General features: G+C 49.9%; 1 protein-coding gene across 1 annotated transcript in view; it reads right to left on the bottom strand.

Moving 5' to 3' along the window:
• The window catches only part of Synj2 (synaptojanin 2), a 101,617-nt gene that overhangs the window by 62,319 nt on the left and 18,415 nt on the right, over positions 1 to 20,883 (bottom strand). Inside the window, 1 exon segment of the mRNA XM_059272814.1 lies at positions 2,126 to 2,212. Within this exon segment, the coding sequence (XP_059128797.1) occupies positions 2,126 to 2,212 (87 nt within the window).

Raw genomic sequence — 20,883 nt, 5'->3', positions numbered from 1 at the left:
TAAGTAAAGTTGGGTTCACGCCAGTGCTTTCTGAACATACCAAAGCGGGGTGGTTGGAAAGGCTTGGTTTTAATTCCAATCCTCCCATCTTTCAGATACACCAACACACTTTCCAGAATGTGCTGACAGGAGGCCACACAATCCCAACATACTCAAAGTCACACTTCCTCACCAGGTCCAGACAGACTAGAAGTCAGCTCTGTAGGGGACTCTTGAAGGTAGTTTTGGGATCTGAGAGGACATCAGAAACCATACTGGAGGCTTTATTATACCCAAGCCTCAGACAAGGATTCTTTATGGGTTGTTCACCATCCTGCTCAGAACCAATGCCCAGTATCTGACCTCAGCTCACAGCTCAGGAAAATCCCTGTCCTATGAGAAAGTGAAGGCATCATGTGCCACTTCCTGTTGTTGGACACACCAGCCCCAACAGCAGGATACAGGAGGTCGATTGTGATGCCACGGGGCACATGTGTAAAATCGAGGTCCCACCTGAGAATAACTCAAACTGGTGTCAATTACCATGCTTCCCTGAGTCCAAGTGTATCATTCATTTGTGTTTTAAAAAAAACTGCCAACTACACCTTTAAGATCTGACTGTGAACCCAGCCAAGTGCCAGGGTGTCACACACCAGAGGAAGGGGACTGCAGGGGAGAGCCAGAGGCCAGCTTCCAGGCCTTCCCCTCTGTATACAAGCCAGCGGGATGACAGTCAAGTCTGCCTCCTTGGAGAGCAGGCTAACACTAATACCATCAGATCACAGCGCGGTGCAGAGGAAGGCCCACCCTGAGTAAGCCATCACCCTTACAATCCTCACAGGGGAAGACCAGGACTCCAGGGGTCTACAACTTCAGAAATAGTCCACAGAGACACAGCCCAGCCCACACCTCCTCTGCTCACGTTCTCGTGAAAAAGGGGGAGTGTTTGAAGACAGCTGGGCTTGCTGTGACTCCCAGCTGAACTCTTCACCCTAAGGTGAGTCAGGAAAATCTCGGAACCTGTTTCCTTTCCTCTTTTCTGTAAACAGGGAGACGATGGTTATCGCACTGCCTGATGCTAAAGACTGAACCCATTAACCTCTGTCTAGTCTTTGGCACAAGACCAGCATCTAGTAAGTTCATTTTGTCATGTGAGTACCAAATGTTTTCCCTAAACATTTCCGAGTTGGAAATGAGGAGTGTAATCATCATATCTAGTGGGGGGAAAAAAAAACCACCCCACCACAGAAATGACCCAGAAAAATAGCGGCAAGCATATCAACGCTGTCTGGCCAGCCCTAAAACTCTCTCTCTGTGCCAACAGAGGCTGTGTGCTGCAGAGAAGTTTCACATGCTCAGCTCAGGAAAAGCCCCCAAGGCCTGAATTTGGAAGTCCCCCAGCTGACCCCATTAGGAATGTGACCTGTGCCCTGGCCTTGGCCGGAAAGGCCACTGGACTCCAAAACCTGGTCTTTGATGGTAGGTGGGACCGACCTAAAGCAGGCTCTCCTCTCCAGGAGGAAGGAAAGAATGGCTGTGGAGCAGGCGCTTCAGAACTGTGGCAGAGGTGGCTGCCACCGGCTCAGGGCAAGCAGGGCTGCCCACTGCTTCCTGTGGGCGCTCTCTTTCGTCAGACCCGTTTGGACGCAGTTTCCTTTCTCTCTCACTCCCACATGGAGTGTCGCAGTTTTCCTCTCCTGGCCTCCACCCCCACCCCCACCAGCCCTTCCTCTCTCCAGATACACCCAGAACGTCCAGTGATGCCGCTTCAGGCGATGGCTTGAGCCATGGTCAAAGTCTACCAATCAGTCACACCTCAGAAGGCAGAGGCCTGGAAAACCCATACGATGGACGACACCAGAGCAGAAGCCTGACCACCTTGGAAAAACTTAGGTCCAAGAGACAACGGGGCAGGTAAACTTCCCGGCACCCAGGGCTGGAACCATGCCCTCCTCTACTCCAGACAGGTGATTATCAAACTGCTGTCACCCCTCTTCTCCCCCCTCCAGGCCCCCCGGAGGAGCAAGCTGAGAAACATAAAGCAACATCTTCAGAAATGAAAGTGGTTCACACAGAGCATCTAACTGGACGGCCTCCCCAGGCTAACCCCAGAGACTGCCCACAGCATGGAGCCGGGGATACTTACCAGATCTTAACCTCAGCTCCCCGAGGCAGCCATAGGCATCCGTCAGCTTGCCATACTGTCCTTTAATGACTTCCTTCTCTTCCGGAGCTGGGGTGGGGGGAGAGAGGAGGAGAAACACATCAGAGAGACATCAGCAAGCAAGCGGCTCTGTTCACGCTCGTTCATTCACACTGCGCTTGCCAATCTGGCTCTCACCCACTCGAAAAAGGAAACGCAGACAATTGCACGGCCCACAGACACCATGTGTATGGGTTTTAGGATCCGAGAAACCCAGATATGCAAAGATTTAGACCTTCCCACGGAAGGCTTGTTCTCTGGAAATGCTGGCGGCTTCCTGGGGGGCGGGGGTGGGGATGGGGGTAGGGGTGGGGGTGGGGAAGGCGCAGGGAGCCCTAGGGTGGCTGGTGATGCCAGGGCACCTTGGGTCTGGCCTGTTACATCACTCTTCACTGTACTGCACACACTCAGAACAGGGTGAGGTCTCATAATCTACGTGCAAGGCCTTTTCTTCTGATGTGCCAGCCACAGGAGCTTTATCTGGAAAATCCCCGAGATACCTGCTTCTACTAGGCGTCATCACAGCACAGGGGTTAGGGTGACTCAGGGCTGGGGCAAGTGAGCCCCAAGGCACACTGCAGACTTTGCCTGCGGGGTGACTACAACCATGTCAGTACCCAAACAATGACCCAGTCTGACTCAGGAGGAGCAAGAAGGAAGGGCACAGGGGCATCCATTGGGATGCCATAGGCACCTCTGGGGACTTCAGGAGTGGGAGCCGATGTCTGGACCCTTTCTCATAGGGATGCTTCAACTGCACCGAGAATCTACAAACCCCAATCGCTGTGACAATGCTAAACCACGTGAAAGAAGGGACCACCGAAGAGCTCACAAGAGCCCACTTGTGTAAAATATCCAGAGCAGGTGAACGCAGAGAGGCAGAGAGCAGACTCGGGGTTACCAGGGGCTGAGCGTGGACAAAGGAGCAGAGAGGTTTGCTAATGGAGCCTTTGTTAAAGGGGGCAAAAATACTCTACAATTAGATTGTAGGGGTGATAAAATAACCCCTTAAATACTAAAATACTTTTAAAAAAACATGGAATTATATACTTTTAGAAATCAGTTGTGTGGTACATGAACTACATTTCAATAAAGTCGGTATAAAAATCACCAACAAAGTAAGATGGCAGAGGGCACTAATTTTTACTGGAATCTAGTTATTAAAGTATTGAAAAACATTAGATATATTTTTCATTGTGTGTATGTGTGTGTTGTATGCATGTATGTATATATGTATTTGCATCACATGCGTGCCTGGTGCCAGTGGCGGCCAGAAGAGAACACTGGATTCCCTGGAACTGAATTTATGGATGGTTGTAAGCCACCATGTGGGTGCTAGGAAGCAAACCCAGGTCCTGTACAAAAGCAACAGGTGCTCTTAACTGCTGAGCATCTTTCCAGCCCATAGTTTGAGAAATATTTTAAGGGCTGAGGTCCTTGCCTAGCATGTACAAGGCCCTGGGTTTGAGCCCTAGCACCACACAAAAAAAAATTGTTATAATGTAGCAACAAATATTCCCTATGGACAGTATCTTTTGTTATAATGTAGCGATATATATTCCTTACGGAGAATATCTTTTGTTTTGTTTTGAGACAGGGTTTCTCTGTGTAGTTTTGGTGCCTGTCCTAGATCTCACTCTGTAGCCCAGGCTGGCCTCCAACTCACAGAGATCCACCTGGTTCTGCCTCCTGAGTGCTGAGATTAAAGGTGCGCACCACCACCATGCGGCTAAAAAACTTATTTTACATTTATTTTGTAAATGCCACAGGACATATGTGGAAATCACAGGATAATCTGCAGGAGTGGTTCTCTCCTCCCACCATGTAGGTTGGGGTTTGAACTCGGGCAGTCAGGGTTAGTGGCAGGTGCCTCTACCTGCTGAGCCACCTCATTGGCCCTGTTAGCATCATCTTAAATAAAATCTAAACTGGGAGTGGAGGTTCACACCTGTAATCCTGGCACTCAGAGGAGCTGAGACAAGAGGACCGCCAGGAGTTCAAGGTCAGCCAGAGTGAGCCCTGTTTCAAAATAGCCAATGTAACAATAACAACATCGTCAAAGAAATAAAACCCAGCAGGGCCTATGAATCACTTTGTTTCAAATAAATAAAGAGAAATACATGATTTTTCAAGACTTCGTGTGAGGCAGGCAGAAGTGACAGATGAGGGGCATGGGTAACGAGCTGGTCTAGTTGCCTCCCTTCCTGAGGGCAGTGCTGGCTGGCTTTCAGTCACCAAGGATGAAAATAAAGGTGGCCTTTTCTTGTCCAAGAGCTCCAGGACTCCTCCCCTGAGATGCAGAGGGTAGGAGCTGGCTGGACCTGCCTCTGCACCATCACCGAGGTGGGAAAAGAAGAAACTGTGGATTTGTCCTCCCAAGCACCAGGAAGGGGGCCCAGAGTCCGGCAATCTCCAGGAGGAACTGAGATTTCAAAAGGAAGAGTGAGAGTGTGTGTGTGTGTGTGTGTGTGTGTGTGTGTAGGGGGGTGCACACAGCAGATGACACACTCTTACACCAGCCCTGAGTACAGACAAGCTGGGAACAACCTGGACGTCATGGCTTCCTGTCCCCTGAAGATGTCCACTGAAAACAGGTGAGTACGCAGAGCATTGACAAATGCCGTAAGCACTGAACCTAGCTTTAGCTGACAATTGTCCTGACATCCCATTTCAAAAGAGCCACCACTCAGTCTCCAGAACAGACTAGACTTCCCATTCCTCTCAACTGGTCCTCTAAAGAACACAAACATCCATGAGACCACATTTCCTTACAGGTTAGAAACATAAAACGGAGTCCAGTTCCAGAGCCACCTGCTCACTATACCTCCCCCCGCCCCGCCCCCCTTTTTCTCTAGTTGGCCCTGGAGGCAGTGTGTGGTGGTTTGAAAGGAAATGGCCCCCAAAAGGAATAGCACTGTTAGGAGGTGTGGCTTTGTTGGAGTAGGTGTGGCCTTGTTGGAGGAAGTGGGTCACTATGGAGGCGGGCTTTGAGGTCTCGTACAAGCTCAAGCCACACCCCGTGTCTCAGACCACTTCCTATTGCTTGCAAAGATGTAGGACACTTGTCTACTTCTCTAGCACCATGTCTGCCTGCATGCCACCATGTCGCACCATGATGATAATGGACTAAATCTCTGAAAATATAAGCCACCCCAATTAAATGTTTTCCTTTATAAGAATTTCCGTGGTCATAGTATCTCTTCACAGCAATAGAAACACTAAGACACAGTAGGAGGCCACCAGGTTCCCCTTGGTAGAACCTGCAATCCCTACCAAACAGGACACAAGGACTCCAGGCATGGTGGTTGGTGGGTTGTGTACATCCAGAGCAGTCAGTAAGGTCAAAGTCAGACCTTCCGTCTTTGCAGGCAGGATGGAGCCAGGAGGCCATTTGAAGATGAAGGCCGACCATCAACATGGCTGAGACGCCCGTGATACCCTACTGTGCTTTGTTGTGTCCGGCAGCAGGGAGACTCAGTCCAGAACTGTCGACAGCCTGAGTTCTCCCCTTAGGGACACCCATTCAGGTAAAGCCAGATCCTTAGCTATGCCTGATGAAAAGAAGTTCAGAGTGAAGCAAAGTTAGAGAATTTATTAGGTAAAGATAAAGGCAAGTGCATGTTTTAATAAAGCACAGGCATTTAGAGAGAGAGTTTCTTAGGAAAAGAACAGAACACACTCAACCAAGACCCAGGCCAGAGCTTCTCAAGTGGGAGAGTTGCATTTAGGTATCTTCATGAAGGCCAGATAAATGATTTTGTAGCTTATAAGTCACATTACTCAGACAGTGATTCACAATGTTTGCAGATTAAGCAATGCTGTGGAATAATCCTCTTGTACACTGTAAAGATTTGTCACTTGAAATGGTTTAATAAAACACTGATTGGCCGGTAGCCAGGCAGGAAGTATAGGCAGGGCGACCAGACTAGAAGAATTCTGGGAAGAGAAAGGATGGTGTCAGGAGCCACCAGCCAGATGCAGAGGAAGCAAGATGAGAATGTCGTACTGAGAAAAGGTACCAAGCCATGTGGCTAAACACAGATAAGAATTATGGGTTAATTTCAGTGTGAGAGCTAGTCAGTAGTAAGCCTGAGTTACCGGCTGAGCATTTATAAGTAATATTAAGCCTCGAAGTCAATTATTTGGGAAGCAGCTGCTGGGTATTTGGGAACAGGCAGGCAGGAGAGAAACTTCCGCCTACAAAGCAAAGTATAAAAAGTAAGTAAAGCTTAAAAATTAATTTAGCTTGTATTTCAATACTTATTTCTCATCTTAAAGAATTACCATTTGTAGATGGCTCAGCAGTTAGAGACACTTGCCACAAAGCCCAATGACCTGAGTTTGATCTCTGGGACCCATATGGTAGAAGGAAAACAACAATTCCAGGAAGTTGTTCTCAGACACCAACCTCCCCACGTGTCATGGTATGTGGACACACTCACACACATACACACATGCACACAAGCATGCCTGTATGTGCACACATGCACAAAATAATGTAGTAAGGTTTATTTAAAAGGAATTACCTTTTGTTTGGTTTTTTGTTGTTGTTGTTGTTGTTTTTTTGGTTTTTTTTCGAGACAGGGTTTCTCTGTGTAGCTTTGTGCCTTCCCTGGAACTCACTCTGTAGTCCAGGCTGGCCTTGAACTCACAGCGATCCACCTGGCCCTGCCTCCCGAGTGCTGGGATTAAAGGCGTGCACCACCACCGCCCGGCTAGGAATTACCTTTTGTAAGTTAAATTGTAATGTGGGTTTTTAAGGTGTTATTTAGAGATGAGAGAATGCTAATATGGTAAAACCATAGTGGGATCCTGAGCTACGCCATCTTGTGAAAGTATTCCTAACAATACCTTAAGTACAAAAACTACCCTGGGTAAACTGGTCTCTGGTCACATAGCCATAAATTCCTAAAGTAAACTATCTCTGGACCATAAATTCCTATACAACATGTCCCTGGCTCAAGGATATTAGAACTGCCTGACCACTTAACTGCTCGCTCTCTCCTCTTCTATAAACGCTTGCCTGCTGCAGATGTCCACAGCTGCCTTTCTGTATACATCACAGTCGTGGTTCCTACATTTGAAAACTCAAACAAATTGGAGGTCGCGGCTGCTTCGCACTCCTGTCATCTGGGACAGCCTTGCTGGCTGTGAATCAAGGCTCCATCTACTACAGCAGGCTGGTCGTTTTTTTTTCTTCAGGTACCCACAACAAAACGCAAGGCTACAGATATTCTGGCCCTGGTAAGTTATAGTCTGTTGTTTTAATATTCTTGTTAGAGGTGCAGAAAAATAAACACTGTCTTTGGAGAGTTTAGATCTTATCGCCTATATAGAAGCTCCTGAGTCAGGCTTCTTCTTCTCTTCTGGATCCTTTTATTTTTCCTTTGGACACAGCTCTCATTCCTTGTGGCTGTTCCCTTTAAGATACCAGGATGGCTACAGACAAGTACTGTGGCTGTGCTCCTGAGGAAATCAGGGTCAGTGTCCCATGACCACTCCCTAAGTCAAGAGTTGTCATCAGTCTGTAACTTTGCTGTCCGTGTGTCTCTGCTTAAAGACACCTTATTGAATGTGCATTGTTGATTCAGTCACATTGGACACACACTCACCAGCACAAGGGGCCCAACCAGAATAAAGCTTATTACACACAAGTGATTTTCTCTAAGGGCCGTCACTGCCTCCTTGCACATACACATGCTGGTGGTGCTACAGCACTGGGCTGAGAGCCAGTTACTTTTATTTATTTTTATTTTAGGTGTACGGGAATTGTGCCTGCACGTGTGTCTGTACACCACATGTGTGCCCGGTACCCGCAGAGGCCAGAAGGCGGCACTAGATCCCCTGGAACTACCGTTACAGACAGTTGTCAGCTGCCATGTGGCTGCTGGAAACCAAACCCAGGTTCTCTTAACTGCTAAGCCATGTCTCCAGTCCCCTGACAGGTCATTTAAAAATATGAAGTAAGGGGTCAGCAAGATGGCTCAGTGGGTAAAGGTGCTTGCCACCAAGCCTGACCCATGCATTCAATCCCTGGAAACCACATGGTAGGAGAGGACCTACTTCCACAAGTTGACCTCTGACTTCCTCGTGAGCACCTACACACATACACACAAAATAGATGAATAAATAAGCTGGAGAGATGGTTCAGCACTTAAGAACATGGGCTGCTCTTCCCGAGGACACGGGTTCTATTCCTAGCACAGCAGCTCACAACTGCCTATAACTCTAGTTCTAGAGGACCAGTGCCTCCTCTGGTCTCCATGGCTACTGCATGCATGTGGCACACAGACATATACATACACATAAAAATAATAAATAAAAATTTTAAAGCAAAAATGTGACATCACCAACAAAACGTACAAACTGCGACATTAAATAAGTCATCCAAAGAGACACTTGCTCCCAAAGCTAGACAAGAAGTCAGAGTTTCATCCTTTTTCAACATTAGCTGGGAACACGCGCAATAGGTAATCAAATGTATGCCACTCACTCTGCCCCATGCACAAATGACCTCAAAAATGCCGTTATCATCACTCTTAGGGTCACAACACAATTTAGATAGCTAGGCGAATCTGTAAGTGTAGAATGCACAAACAATGAGGAGCCATTGAACGTGGTTCCAGAGCTTGGCAAAGCCCAGGAGGAGTCTGGCAGAAAAACAGCCATCCACCCTCAGTGTAAATTTATTACTAACAGGGCTCCCAGCCTGGCATGGCAGGGGATGTCCCTGGCAGCCACAGAGACCTCAAGGGATAGCTATGGGAAGCTATACAATCGCTGAAATTGAATGTAAATTTTTATGGCTAGGAGCCACAGACTCTCACGGAGATTTCTGCCATTGTAACATGAATTGCTGAACAGTCTTATTAATTTAAAAAAACAAAACAAAACCCGGAGCCAGATATTGAGGTGAAAGCTGAAAGACCAGAGAAACAGAACAAGCCACAGCCAACCTCACCTCGCCAACTCCTCAGCCAATCCTGATTCCTCAGACTGGAAGCCTCTGAGTCCTCACCAAAAGTGTCTCTGCTAAACTGCTGCTAAAAAGCTTCTAGGTCCTGATCCTCTTGCCTTATAATACTTTTCTGCTTCCTGCCATCACTTCCTGGGATTAAAGGCATGTTTCCTTCCTAAGCAAAGACATAAGATCTCAAGTCCTGAGATTAAAGGTGTGTGCCACCAATGCCTGGCTGTTTCCAGTCTGGCCTTGAATTGACAAAGATCCAGATGGATCTCTGCCTCCTGAGTGATAGGATTAAGGGTGTGTGCCACCACTGTCTGGCCTCTATGTCTAGTCTAGTGGCTGGCTCTGCCCTCTGATCCCCAGATAAGTTTCATTTGTTAGAGTACAAATAAAATATCACCACATGCCATCACAAAGATTAAGAATCAGCTCAATGAGTTAATTTCCCCCAAATTTGACTGAGTAATATTTTTAGCGGCCTAAGTTGCGATTGATGAAATCATAGGTCCCTCTGAGACTAGTTGGCACTGGACCCTATAGCTAAGTAGCCTCCACCGACATTTGAGGGGCTGCTCACAGCAAGTAAGGCATTTGTAAAATTGGGGTCTCAGGCCCTTAGAAGGGGACCAGGAACCACAGACACACCCTTTACACCATCTGACCCAATCAACTCTGGCAGTCAGGAAAAGCGGGCATCGTACTTAGCAAGTGAAGGTATTCTAGAGGAAAAACATGTTCTTCTCTTTGGCTGCCAGACTATTGCAACCGGGGTCCCCAAGGAACTAGGATGTCTCCAGGAATCTCATGCTGTGCGAGTAGGGGAAGGATAAAGCCTGAGGCCAGCCAGAGGAGGAATTTACCTCTCAGAAAGAAATGTCACAGTTCTGACATCCGCCAGGCCAGGCCAGGCGACCATCTAGGATGACTTGTGAAGCACAGGACCACACCTTGACCAGGACTGCACAGTTGTGCATATCTCTTGCCCTCTGTTTAAATTCAGGCTCATGGACTTGGGGGCCACTGGATCTCTTTGCCTTCTTCCCAACCCAGCTTCATTGACTATATCTCCTGCTAGGTCTCACAGGCAGGCCACATGTCCAGAAATGAACTTAAGCTGGGCTCTAGAAGGATTTCTGGCAGTTAGATAAAAGCTAGCATCCCTCAGGAACTTGTGAAATGGGTTTTCTGTACCCCAAAAGGAGTCATTTCCCTGCCTCTGGCAGAAGGGACATATTGTTACCTATGGGGTCTATCATCATATCAAAGCTTACACTGGCCTTCAGAATTTCTCAATATCACAAGCACCTGTTTTACATTTCAAAGTCCATGTTAGCATCCAGGCCTTCCCATCCCCCATCTATTCCTCCTTATAATCCACACGATTTGTCCACCCCATTCATTCATTCTTTCTGCCTGTCTGCCTGTCTGTCTTAGGGTTTTAATTGCTATGAAGAGACACCATGACCAAGGCAACTCTTACAAAGAAAACATTTCACTCGGGTGGCTTGCTTACAGTTTTAGAGGTTCAGTCCATTATCATCAGGACGGGGAGCATGGCGGCGTGCAGGCAGATATGGGGCTGGAGCTGAGAACCCTACATCTTGCAGGCAACAGGAAGTCAACTGAAAGTCACACTGAGGGAAGCTTGAGCAGAAGAGACCTCAAAGCCCGCCCCCACAGTGACACACTTCCTCCAACAAGGCCACACCTCCTAATAGTGCCACTCCATTTGGGGGCCATTTTCTTCCAAACCTCCACACTATCTACCTATCTTTCTCCCTGCCTGCCTGTCATCTATCACTATCCTCTTGCTCTCTCGCTATGCTCCATTCTCTCCCTTGCTATCTCACTATCTCCACTATCCTCTCCCACTCTCCAGCTTCCCCAGACCTGGCTATGCCCAGTCTACTTCACCATGGGAACCTTCCCCCTAACCACGTAGCAGTCACCTCGGCAGTTTCTTTACTGCACCTGCCCTTGTGCACAGCGGGGTGTGGATACTATTAAAAAATGTTACATGCTGTTCTACTCTACACAAAAGCTGGCTCTGGTGTCGGGTTTCGGCCTGCTCTCTCCAGACCCAAGCATGCTTTTTTAAAAAGTCTCTGTCCTGAGTCAGGTGGGCCACCTGACTCTGTGACAGAGTGGAAGGAAACAAAGGAAAACATCCCAGAAAAGGCTCTGTGTGCTTAAAAAGTCAGCTATTCCCAATAGGAATCGCTACTGCTTATCTCACTGTCCCCTTCTAGGTTTTGTTTACTATCTCTAAGACAACGAAGTGCATCACAGATGTTGAACCCTCTGGATACCCTTCCCCAACCCTTGCATATACATCTGCTTTTCACTGTGGCTTGTCCCTGTGATTGTTGTATTGAGGAGAGGCGGCCCAGGTTATCAGGGCTACCAGAACCCAGGCTTGGGTCTATTTAATCCCATCTGTCCTTGATGGCCTCCATTGCAGCTATATCACGTGGTCAAGTGGTTAAAATGACACAAACACACGATCTCGCAGAGCTGAAGATCAGCATCCTGCGGTGGAAATCACCACTCGCATGGAGGTATCTGCAGGGCTTCTCCTTCAGGAAGCTTTTGGAGCCGGTCTGGGGGCTTTCCTTAGCCCTCAGCTCCTTCCTCTCTCTTTCAATCCAGCAGCAGCAGCGTCAACTTCCGCCTTCATCTTCCTGGCTCATTCTCTCTCCCCCTCTTCTGGCTGCTTCTTCCATCTTTTAAGAGCTACTTAGACAGGTGCACACCGCACAAGGTCCCCAGTCTGTTCTGCACAGCCCTACAGAGTCACTGGCCCACAGCCACCACCAATAAGGCATAAGATACCTCCCATGTACAGACTCAAGGTCAGCATGTGGACTTCTGCTACCCCAGTGGTTAGGGTCAGAGTCTGGGCCCTGGCAGCCCTAAGGACCTAGGTTCAGCTACCTGCCCTCAAACGGCCAATTCAAGAAATAAGTCATAGTAAAAACTATTTATTCAATGTGGCCACACCCCTAAGATTCATCTTAGGGCCAACATGGGGTTTAAGTGTAAATAGAGAGCAAGAAGGCATGTAGAACTAAATAGCCCTGATCAAAGTCTGGCCCCATACTATGGTGGCCTATCATTGTCTGCTGCCAATGACCCCGACATCTTGTCAGAACTGTGTGAAACCTCTGAGAGACAAGCTCCTCTGGTTGGCACTGGGCTTCAACTTTTTCCTTGTTCCAGAATGTTCCAGACATTCCTGGGGAAATTGCAGTTTCTGAGGCCTAATGTCTCAATAGTCTGATAGTTAAAAGGGAGGCACAGGTCTCTCTCTAGAATACCCTCATTTCCTGCAGCAACAGTCACACTTCTTCAGGGCCCACACAGGGACACCAACCGTGTGCTCCAGAGTCTTCTTCCTGCCTCTGCTGCACATTCAGGAAAGGGGTGTGGAGGGGGGCAGGGAGGGGAGAGCACATCCCTTCATCCAGAATGCTCACTGGTAAAGAGTGGGCATTGTCATGAGCCTAAGGAGTCTCCAGGAGGGGCCCGACCCCTACTCTGGAGCTACAGAACCCCAGTCTCATCAGGAGAAGTGGGGGCCCGACTTGCAGTGCTAACCCTGGCTGCATCCACTGTCCTCACAGGTCCTAGGTGTAGCCGGGGCCAGGACGAGGGGTAGAAAGGCACAGCTCTCCCCGGAGAAGTGCAATAAATAATCCTGACACCAACAACAAACGTTTCAACTCCAGCAGCTTTACCAAGTGTCATCTGGCACACTCACTTTGTTCACCACCAAACAAAGGGACCTTTGTGCATTCATTCGGCTCCGTAAATAAACCTAAGCGGATCAAACAAAGGGCAGGAAACTGCTAAACAAAGTGATACAGGGTCCAGTCCACACCTCGGTGGGTGGGGAGGGGACCCAGGAGAAGCCGGGGAAGCCAAACTGACCTGTGGCCCCGTGGACTCGGCATCAGACGCGGGGCAGGAAGGCGAGCTAAACAAACACGACTTGACACAGCCTTTTGCTAATATTTTTTAAACTAACAAACAAAACCCAGCAGGGCTGCCTTGTTCCCTTTGGTCTCTGTAAATTATTGACTCCCTAATCAAAACAGCTTTGTTGCTCACTTATTGCTATGACAACTCAAAACAGGTCTGACCTCTGTGGATGCCACCATTATATGTGAAGCACCCACTTCCCATCACAAACTGACCAACCCTAAACAAATTAGGAGGCGTGAAACAACAAACACATCCCCTCTCACAGATGCGGGGGGACGAAAGTTAATTAAATCAAGGTGAGTTTGGGGTCTTCCGGAGGAGGGTCCCGCCTCATCCAGTTCCTGATGGCTGCTGCTAACAGTCTTTGAAGTCTCAGTCAGTCTCTGCCTCACGTGGCTGTCTTCTACCTACATGCCCCTGTCCTAATGTGTCACATGACTCTAGCAGCTACACTGGATGGCGGGCTCAACCTACTCCAACACGACTTCATCTACCCTATGCCCATGAAGCACTGCTGTGGTTCTGTGTTGGTTCTTTAGTCTCCAGGCTGTTGGTCCTATCAGGAGACGGTAAGTGGGACCCTGAGGAGGAAGAGTCTCATTGTTATCAAACTTGGAGGTCGCAGCATGAGCCTCAAGTCAGGTTTGGCCACCCATCCTTAATAAACTGATTAAAAGAGCCAAGTTAATAATGGAAAGTAGAAAGCAGGTTTATTTAAAAGCTATCTTGGGAAGAGGGACCAAGAGATCTAGTGACCCCCCCACACACACACACTCCAAAAAAAAAAAAAAGGTCCATCTCAATCTCCTTTTAGGGGTCCTGAAGTGAGAGTAACATTTGAATAGAGGGCTGAGGATGAGCACATCTAAGCAGTTCTGGTCAAGGTGTGGTCCTGCCCAGCACCAGCACATCATTGGGCTTCACTCTCCTCCTGTAGGGTGGTCTGACAAGTTGTTGGAACTGTGTGGAGTGTCTTTCAGGGAGGCAAGCCCCCCCTCCGCCCCCCACACCTCCACACACACACATATAACTCTTTTCTCCTCCCAGCATGAAATTCCCATTTCTTTAGAGTCCACTGTTTGATTAATCTGATCTCTGTCGGACTGAGAGACATGTCTCTTTAGAGCATCTTCACTTCTGCCGGGCCAGTTACACTACGAGCTGAGCAGTTGAGTGCCACCACACGCTTCCTCCAGGACGTTCTGCCTAAAAGCAATGGAGTCAAGCCAGATGGCTGAAACCCCTAAAGGCATGTGTCGGGAATAAATCATCTCCCTTTAAGCTGGCTCTTTGGGTACTTTGACCCAGGGACACAAGGATGACCAACACAGGTCTCATTCTGAGGTACTGGCGCCTAGGACTCACAATGTATCTTTTAGGGGCCACTGCTCAGTCCCTATACTCGGTAACCTTCTTACTTGGGGAGCCCCTCCCCAAAGCATGGCTCTCCATGAACCTCTTTCCTCCGGGCCTGCCTCCACATTGCCTCCATGCATCTAACCTCCAGAGTGCAGCACCCTCGCTGCTCCTGCTGCACAATGCCTGTCTGCAGACGTCTGACCTCCCAGTACCTTGTCCAGAGTCACCCCACACCCTTCTTGTCCCCAGGCAACTCCATTTTCCTAAGAGGGCTGATGGAAAAAGAGAGCCTTTTCTCTTGAACATACAGATCGCATTTCAAATGTCTACAAGCACCAGACAGGTAATGAATGAACACAGCTACTGAGTGGGGCCATATGTGGCAGAGAACAAGCCTCCCCTGGGTAGGGACAGATTGACAATTGCAGCCAGCAGCCAACAGGTGGGTATGTCAGTCTGAGTCTGCAAAGATGAAAATTTCAAGAGAAATAGGACATTCCTGAGTGTTACAATGTTGGCAACCAATCTCCATTTATTTCAAGCAGCAATGGGTGAGTGCACACACCTGCAGGCTGCCCATCCGCAATGTCTGCCTCTCCTTACCTCATGTCTCGAAAACATATGGCACATCCTGCTTTCCCTGCCTCCTGTCAAATCTCCTCTGGGTTTTCCCACACGGGAACACTTTGCTTCCCTGACCTGGCCACAACCAACCAGGCTGCTGAGGGTAAGCTCCACTCTCTCTGCCCTTGTCCTCCTGTGGTAATCCTCCACCAACTCACGTCTGAGTGCTAAATGGCTGTGTCTGGTGGGTTCTAGGCAAAGGGACAGTGAACCAGACAGAGATCGTCCACAGCAGCATGGATCTAAGGCGTGCCCATGTCAGTAGCCGAGAAGGAACCTGAGCGACGCATGGATGGGTAAAGGCAGGTGAGGGCAGACCTGGTAGAGATAAGGAACCCAGGGGCTAAGGCACTGCACAGGCCCAGGGCAGAGACCACCAAGTGCCAACATGGACAGACAGCTGAATAAGCAAGCGCAGGGTTGATGGGCGGTTCCCAAGCTATGGGTAGAGAGAGACTCTAGGGAGTTGACTGATCCTTTCACAGGGGTCACCTAAGATCATCGGGAATATCAGATATTTACATTATGATTTATAACAGCAGCAAAATCACAGTTCTGAAGTAGCAACAAACACAATTTTGTGGCTGGGGGGTCAGCACACCATGAGGAACTGTATTAAAGGGTCGCAGTGTTAGGAAGGTTGAGAACTGCTGGTGTAGATAAACAGCGACACCAGATGAGGTGGAGAAGTTGAACAGGAAGTGGGAAATGAGAAACGAAATCTTAATTTGGTCTGAAAATAGTTTCACTACAAAGGCAGCATTTGAAGAGAGATCTGACGAAGTGAGAGGGATGATCCAAGAGAGAGTGGAGGAACACCACAGGCCAAGAGGAGAATCTACGAAAGCCCCGAGGCAGAGCCATTCCTGACGTACAGGAGGCCAGTGGAGAAAGCTCACAGAGGAAACAGAAGAGCCATCACAGTCTCGTGGGCCATAAAAGACCTGTGGTTTCTGAGACGAGACCGGTGCAGGGTTTCCGGGGCATGGGCAGCACACAGGAACAGAGGCGTGCTGGCAGTGGTTCAGGGTCTGGCTGGTCAGTACGAATTCTCTCCCGATGGCTTCAACGTTCTCAGTGCAATGAGGAGCCAGGCTGTCAGGGAGGGGTAAGGGTGAGGGGGGACAAAGCAGAGGAGGATGGAAGACTGACTGAGGAGGCAACTTGAGTCAAGGATTGTGAGCAGAACGTGAGACCCACTGTCTTCGTTAGGGTTCCTGTTGCTGTGCAGAGACACCATGACCACAGCAACTCTTATAAAGGAAAACATTTAATTGGGGGCTCGCTTACAGTTCAGAGGTGCAGTCCATTATCATCATGGTAGGAAGCAAGGCAGCATGCAGGCAGACATGGTGCTGGAGAAGGAGCTGAGAGTTCTTACATCTTGACATACAGGGAATAGGAAATAGTCTGAGACACTGGGCAGAGCTTGAGCATATATGAGATCTCAAAGCCCGCCTCCACAGTGACACACTTCCTCCAACAAGGCCACACCTACTCCACAAAGCCACACCTCCTAAGAGTGCCACTCCCTTTGGGGGCCATTTCCTTCCCAACCATCAAACCCACCCAAACTGGCAAAGTGGTATCTCAATAAACTTCCAACCTCAGAAACAGTACAGATAGGAATGACAGGAATTAATCAGGGACCAGGCTTGGCCAAGTGGGGGACCAGGAAGAGGCAGAGGAGGGAGGGGCATAGTGCAGGGGGGCTGACCTCTGCCCTGGTAAGGAAAAGGAGAGGTAGAGGCCCTGGGGTGGGAGACTGTGAAAGATAAAGGTTCAAGGGGTCTCCAACCCAGCGGGGGCCAAAGATGGCAGCAGGTAGGGAACAAAAGGACAGGCAACAAGACGGAGCTGGGAAGAGCAGAATGTCTAACACAGACAACAGAGGTCCCAGGAAGTGGCTGTGGGAAGTCAGGGCACAGAGGGACATTCTCAGTAGAGAACAAGGTCCGAAGAAGGGTCAGCAACACAGAGAATGAAGACACCAAGCGTGGAGACAGGATTCATCTGAAGAAGTGACAGAGGGTAAGGAGGGTCACAGCAGCAAAGGGGCTGAGGCCGGGCATCCAGCCTCGCCGTGAGTGAAGTCCTAACGTGAGCAGCTCCGTCTAAAATGACTTCTCTGTGGGTCGACTTCTGGTCCTGTTTCTCTGGCAACCTGAGAGGTGTTGTCGATGTCTCTCAACACGGTTTATGCTAAAACTTGTTCTCCACAGTTAAAGAGCCGCGAGGAAGTCTGGGTGAGCTACAAGGAAAGGAACCGGGCCACATGGGCCACTTGCAAACCAGGGAAGACCCCAGGAGCGCCATGCTTGTGCAGTTCCAAGGGATCAATGATTCATCCCAAGCACAGTAAGTGTGCATCCTCGGGATTCTGGTTGCCAGGACACAGCTCCAGGGCAAGAGCATCCTGGGGTGGGGGCCGGCCTGGGTGGGGGTGGTCATTCCCTCAGCTGTAGGCAGCAGAATTCTCATGTTAGGAAGAACCAGGCCAGTCCAGCCACGCTCCTAGGAAGCAGGCAGCCGAGTCAGGTCCACAGTTAGTCCAGACACAGTCACTCTTTCTATATTTTCCACAATCACATCCCATAAGGAATTGCCAGCCAAGCTCCTCCCACAGGTTAGAGAAATAAGCTGTTAACCGAACACTACAGCCAGCCGAGACTGAAGGGCCACTCAGACCACATTCCTGGGCATGATGTGACACCACTTCCTTGGGTTTCAGGGTCTCAGGAGGACACATGGACTCTGTTCATGTGTGGACCCTGGGTTCAGCGCTGACTGTTCCTTCCCAGTTACCAGGCGCTGAAGCCTCTCTTACAATGGTTTCTCTGGGGGCACAGAGAGGCTGCGGGGAAGGTTGCTAAGCACAGTGGAAATCAAAACATCTGTTTGAAACAGAAGCTGAGGCCAAGACAAAAGCCAACCAGCCAGACAGTCAGCTGCTGAGACACACATTCCTGTCCTCCCCGCTGCCTCTCCCTCACCGAAGGTCCAGGCCACAAAGAGCCCAGGAGAGAGGGACATCAAGAAAGCACCAGCTAAGCCAGCAAATGCCCAACCTCCCACCAGCTGTGCGGATGTCTCAGCCCAGAGGGACGGGAAAGCAGTCTCCCACAGCCACAGTTGGAACAGGTCTGGACAGGGGACCTCTCCCTCCACATCCTCTACCACCCTCCTACCTTCCTGCTTCCAACCCCACCCCAGCCCTTCGAAGATAACGTTAGCTTGGATGAGCTGACTAGGTCAAAAGGGTTTAACGGTAGCTGGGGTGCAGGGTTAACCAGAGCCTAGGAATCTGGGTGGGGGGCAGGAAAGAGAGGCAACGTGTACCTTAAAAGAACCAACAGCCTGACACAGGACTGGCCAAGCATCTGGCCAAGACGAGAACTCAGGCCTGAGCTGCTGCAGCTCCTTACACAGAGCAGTGGATGCCAACAGGGTCAAGAAGGAAAGAGGTACACACGCCTTTCTCCGTGTGTGCTCGGCCTCTAGAGACACAGGGGATCTTCTGAAACAGTGTGCTGTGACTGGACCACCTACTCCTGGAGCAGGTCTTCAGTCGGCCCTTCTTCACACAAGAGCTCCTTCACTTGAATCCCAACCAACTGGGGACCCACTGGGTCCCCAGGCCTCGGCCCGGCAAATGGAAGCTTGGCTCCTACCCACTCTTAGTTCGTCCATCATTTCTTCCTGAACCAGCCAAACTGGTTCCTGGGTTCTCCCCCACCTCTTCCTTACTCGGGTGGCCCTTCCCTGAAGTCCCTTCCCACCTGGTGCCTGCACAAGAACATTCTCACTCACCCCCTGAGAAGCCATGGGCTGTGATCCACCCGGGGCCTCCTTGTCCTGCATGAGACAGTAGTCACCTGTAGGGAACCTGAGAGGAGGGAGGGGGAGCCCCGGGCCCTGATCCTACTTCAGCTCACAAGCTCCTCCGCTGCCACGCTGCCACCGGCCAGCTCTGGTGCTAACTAGGCACTGCCAGAGACAGTGAGGAAGGATAATGAAGTGCTTGAGGAGCTGAGGTGATAAACAGGCTGGAAGATTCCACAGGGCAGATGTCCCTGGGGCCCTGATGAAAGATTTCAGGGGTGTGGCATGGCTGGGTCTGCTTCCATAGAAGCCAGCTCTGCGTACGCAGACAAGACAGTACCTTAGACAACACCCGGACCCACGGCACCCTCACAAGGGGACCTGGGAAATGAACTGGGGGTTGAGGGGTCAGGATGAGCTTCCCAGCAGCCTCTGGGGTAAAGGTGGGGGTTAGGAAGGAAAGGTCAGTCTGTGGGAGCAAGAGTTGAAAAGATAGGGGAAGAGTGGTCATTGGGCACACAGGGCCGAGCTGGTGAACAGCTTTCTTAACGACTTCCTTTTCTAGGTGAAGCAGGAAGCGTATTGATTAGGTGAGAGGAGGTGTTGCTGCCTTGGGAAGACTGAGGTCACATACAGTCAAATCACCAGCCCACAGCACTGGAAATCACCGGAGGTGCTTTCCTTCCTGGCCACATTGGGCAACGTGAGATGTTGGGTACAGAGATTCGGAGGTCTGGACTTGTCCCTGGCTGGGCACTTTGCTGGCAGACAAGGACAGTGTTTAAAGTCAGCGGTCATGGATGTGTGCAGGAATCCAGGCAAGACAGGGATGGAAGAGATGGAGCAGGGCAGGGAATGCTGTATCTAGGCCTTGGTGGGCTACAGATCACTAACTGGGGTGAGGATAGAAGAGGGCAGAGGACAGGAGAGCCTAAAACAGAGCTTTGTGGGGGTGGGATGGGGATCTACCTGGCTTGAAGTAGCTCTCCAGGTAAGGTGGTCATGGATGCTAGGCCAGCAGAGGAGGCAGAGCACTCTCTAAAAATGACTTCACCTAGGATGGGGACCGAAGGGGAGAAGACCAGGGAATGATGTGTGTGATCACAAGGAAGGCCCTCCTTAGAAGTGTCAGCTCCCAGAGCGTTCCAGCAGAGCAGTGAGTGACGAGGACACCGACATGCCTCCAGCCCACCTGACAGAGCAGAGCAGCCTCACGAGAGTTTGGACACATGTACACAGCTGAAGGATTAGTTTGAAGGGTGGGCTGGCTGTGCGGGGCTTGGCTGAAGACAGGATGTAGCCCCAGAAGGCTGATGGACAAGCCAAACAACCCCCCCCCCCCAAAAAAAAAAGTCTGTCTTCTATAATTCTAGCCCCAAATCCAGAAACCGGCACAATTCTTTCCTTGGGTTTCTCTGATGGTGATGATAAAGCTATGGGAAGTAGGAGTATGATCAGATACACATGCTCATCTGGGTTGGATATGCTGTGAAGGCCACCTATGAGCCACATCCAGGGTCTCAGGAGACATACTGGCTCAATGACCAGGAGAGATGCAGACAGACACACGTGCCTTGTCCACATCCCCACCTACGCCAGGTTTCAGGGCACGTGTTTGTGACTCTTGTGACCCCTTTCCCCATCACAGCTGTTGAACTGAACAAGCCTATCTACTTGCAGAGGTTCTGAGCGACATCAAAATACTCTTGCTTTCCCCAAAAGGACAAGCATTGGTGAAATCATTAAGGCCACTCCACATAGTTAAAAGGGAGGTTTATTTTGTGGGGTAACTCACAAATGAAGGGATAGGTAGGTTGCAGGGTCTGGGAAAGACATGGCGCAGTCCAGCAGTGTTCTCTGGAGAACTCTGCTCTGTCTACCTCCAGCGTCCAGGGTCCAGGAACCAAGAGAGCCAGCACATCTGGATCTCGGGTCTTCAGGGCCC

The sequence above is a fragment of the Peromyscus eremicus genome, chromosome 8b (assembly GCF_949786415.1).
Source record: "Peromyscus eremicus chromosome 8b, PerEre_H2_v1, whole genome shotgun sequence".
NCBI lineage: Eukaryota > Metazoa > Chordata > Mammalia > Rodentia > Cricetidae > Peromyscus > Peromyscus eremicus.
The sequence above is the reverse complement of the archived record's forward strand: the minus strand, read 5'-3'. Positions and strand labels throughout refer to the sequence as shown.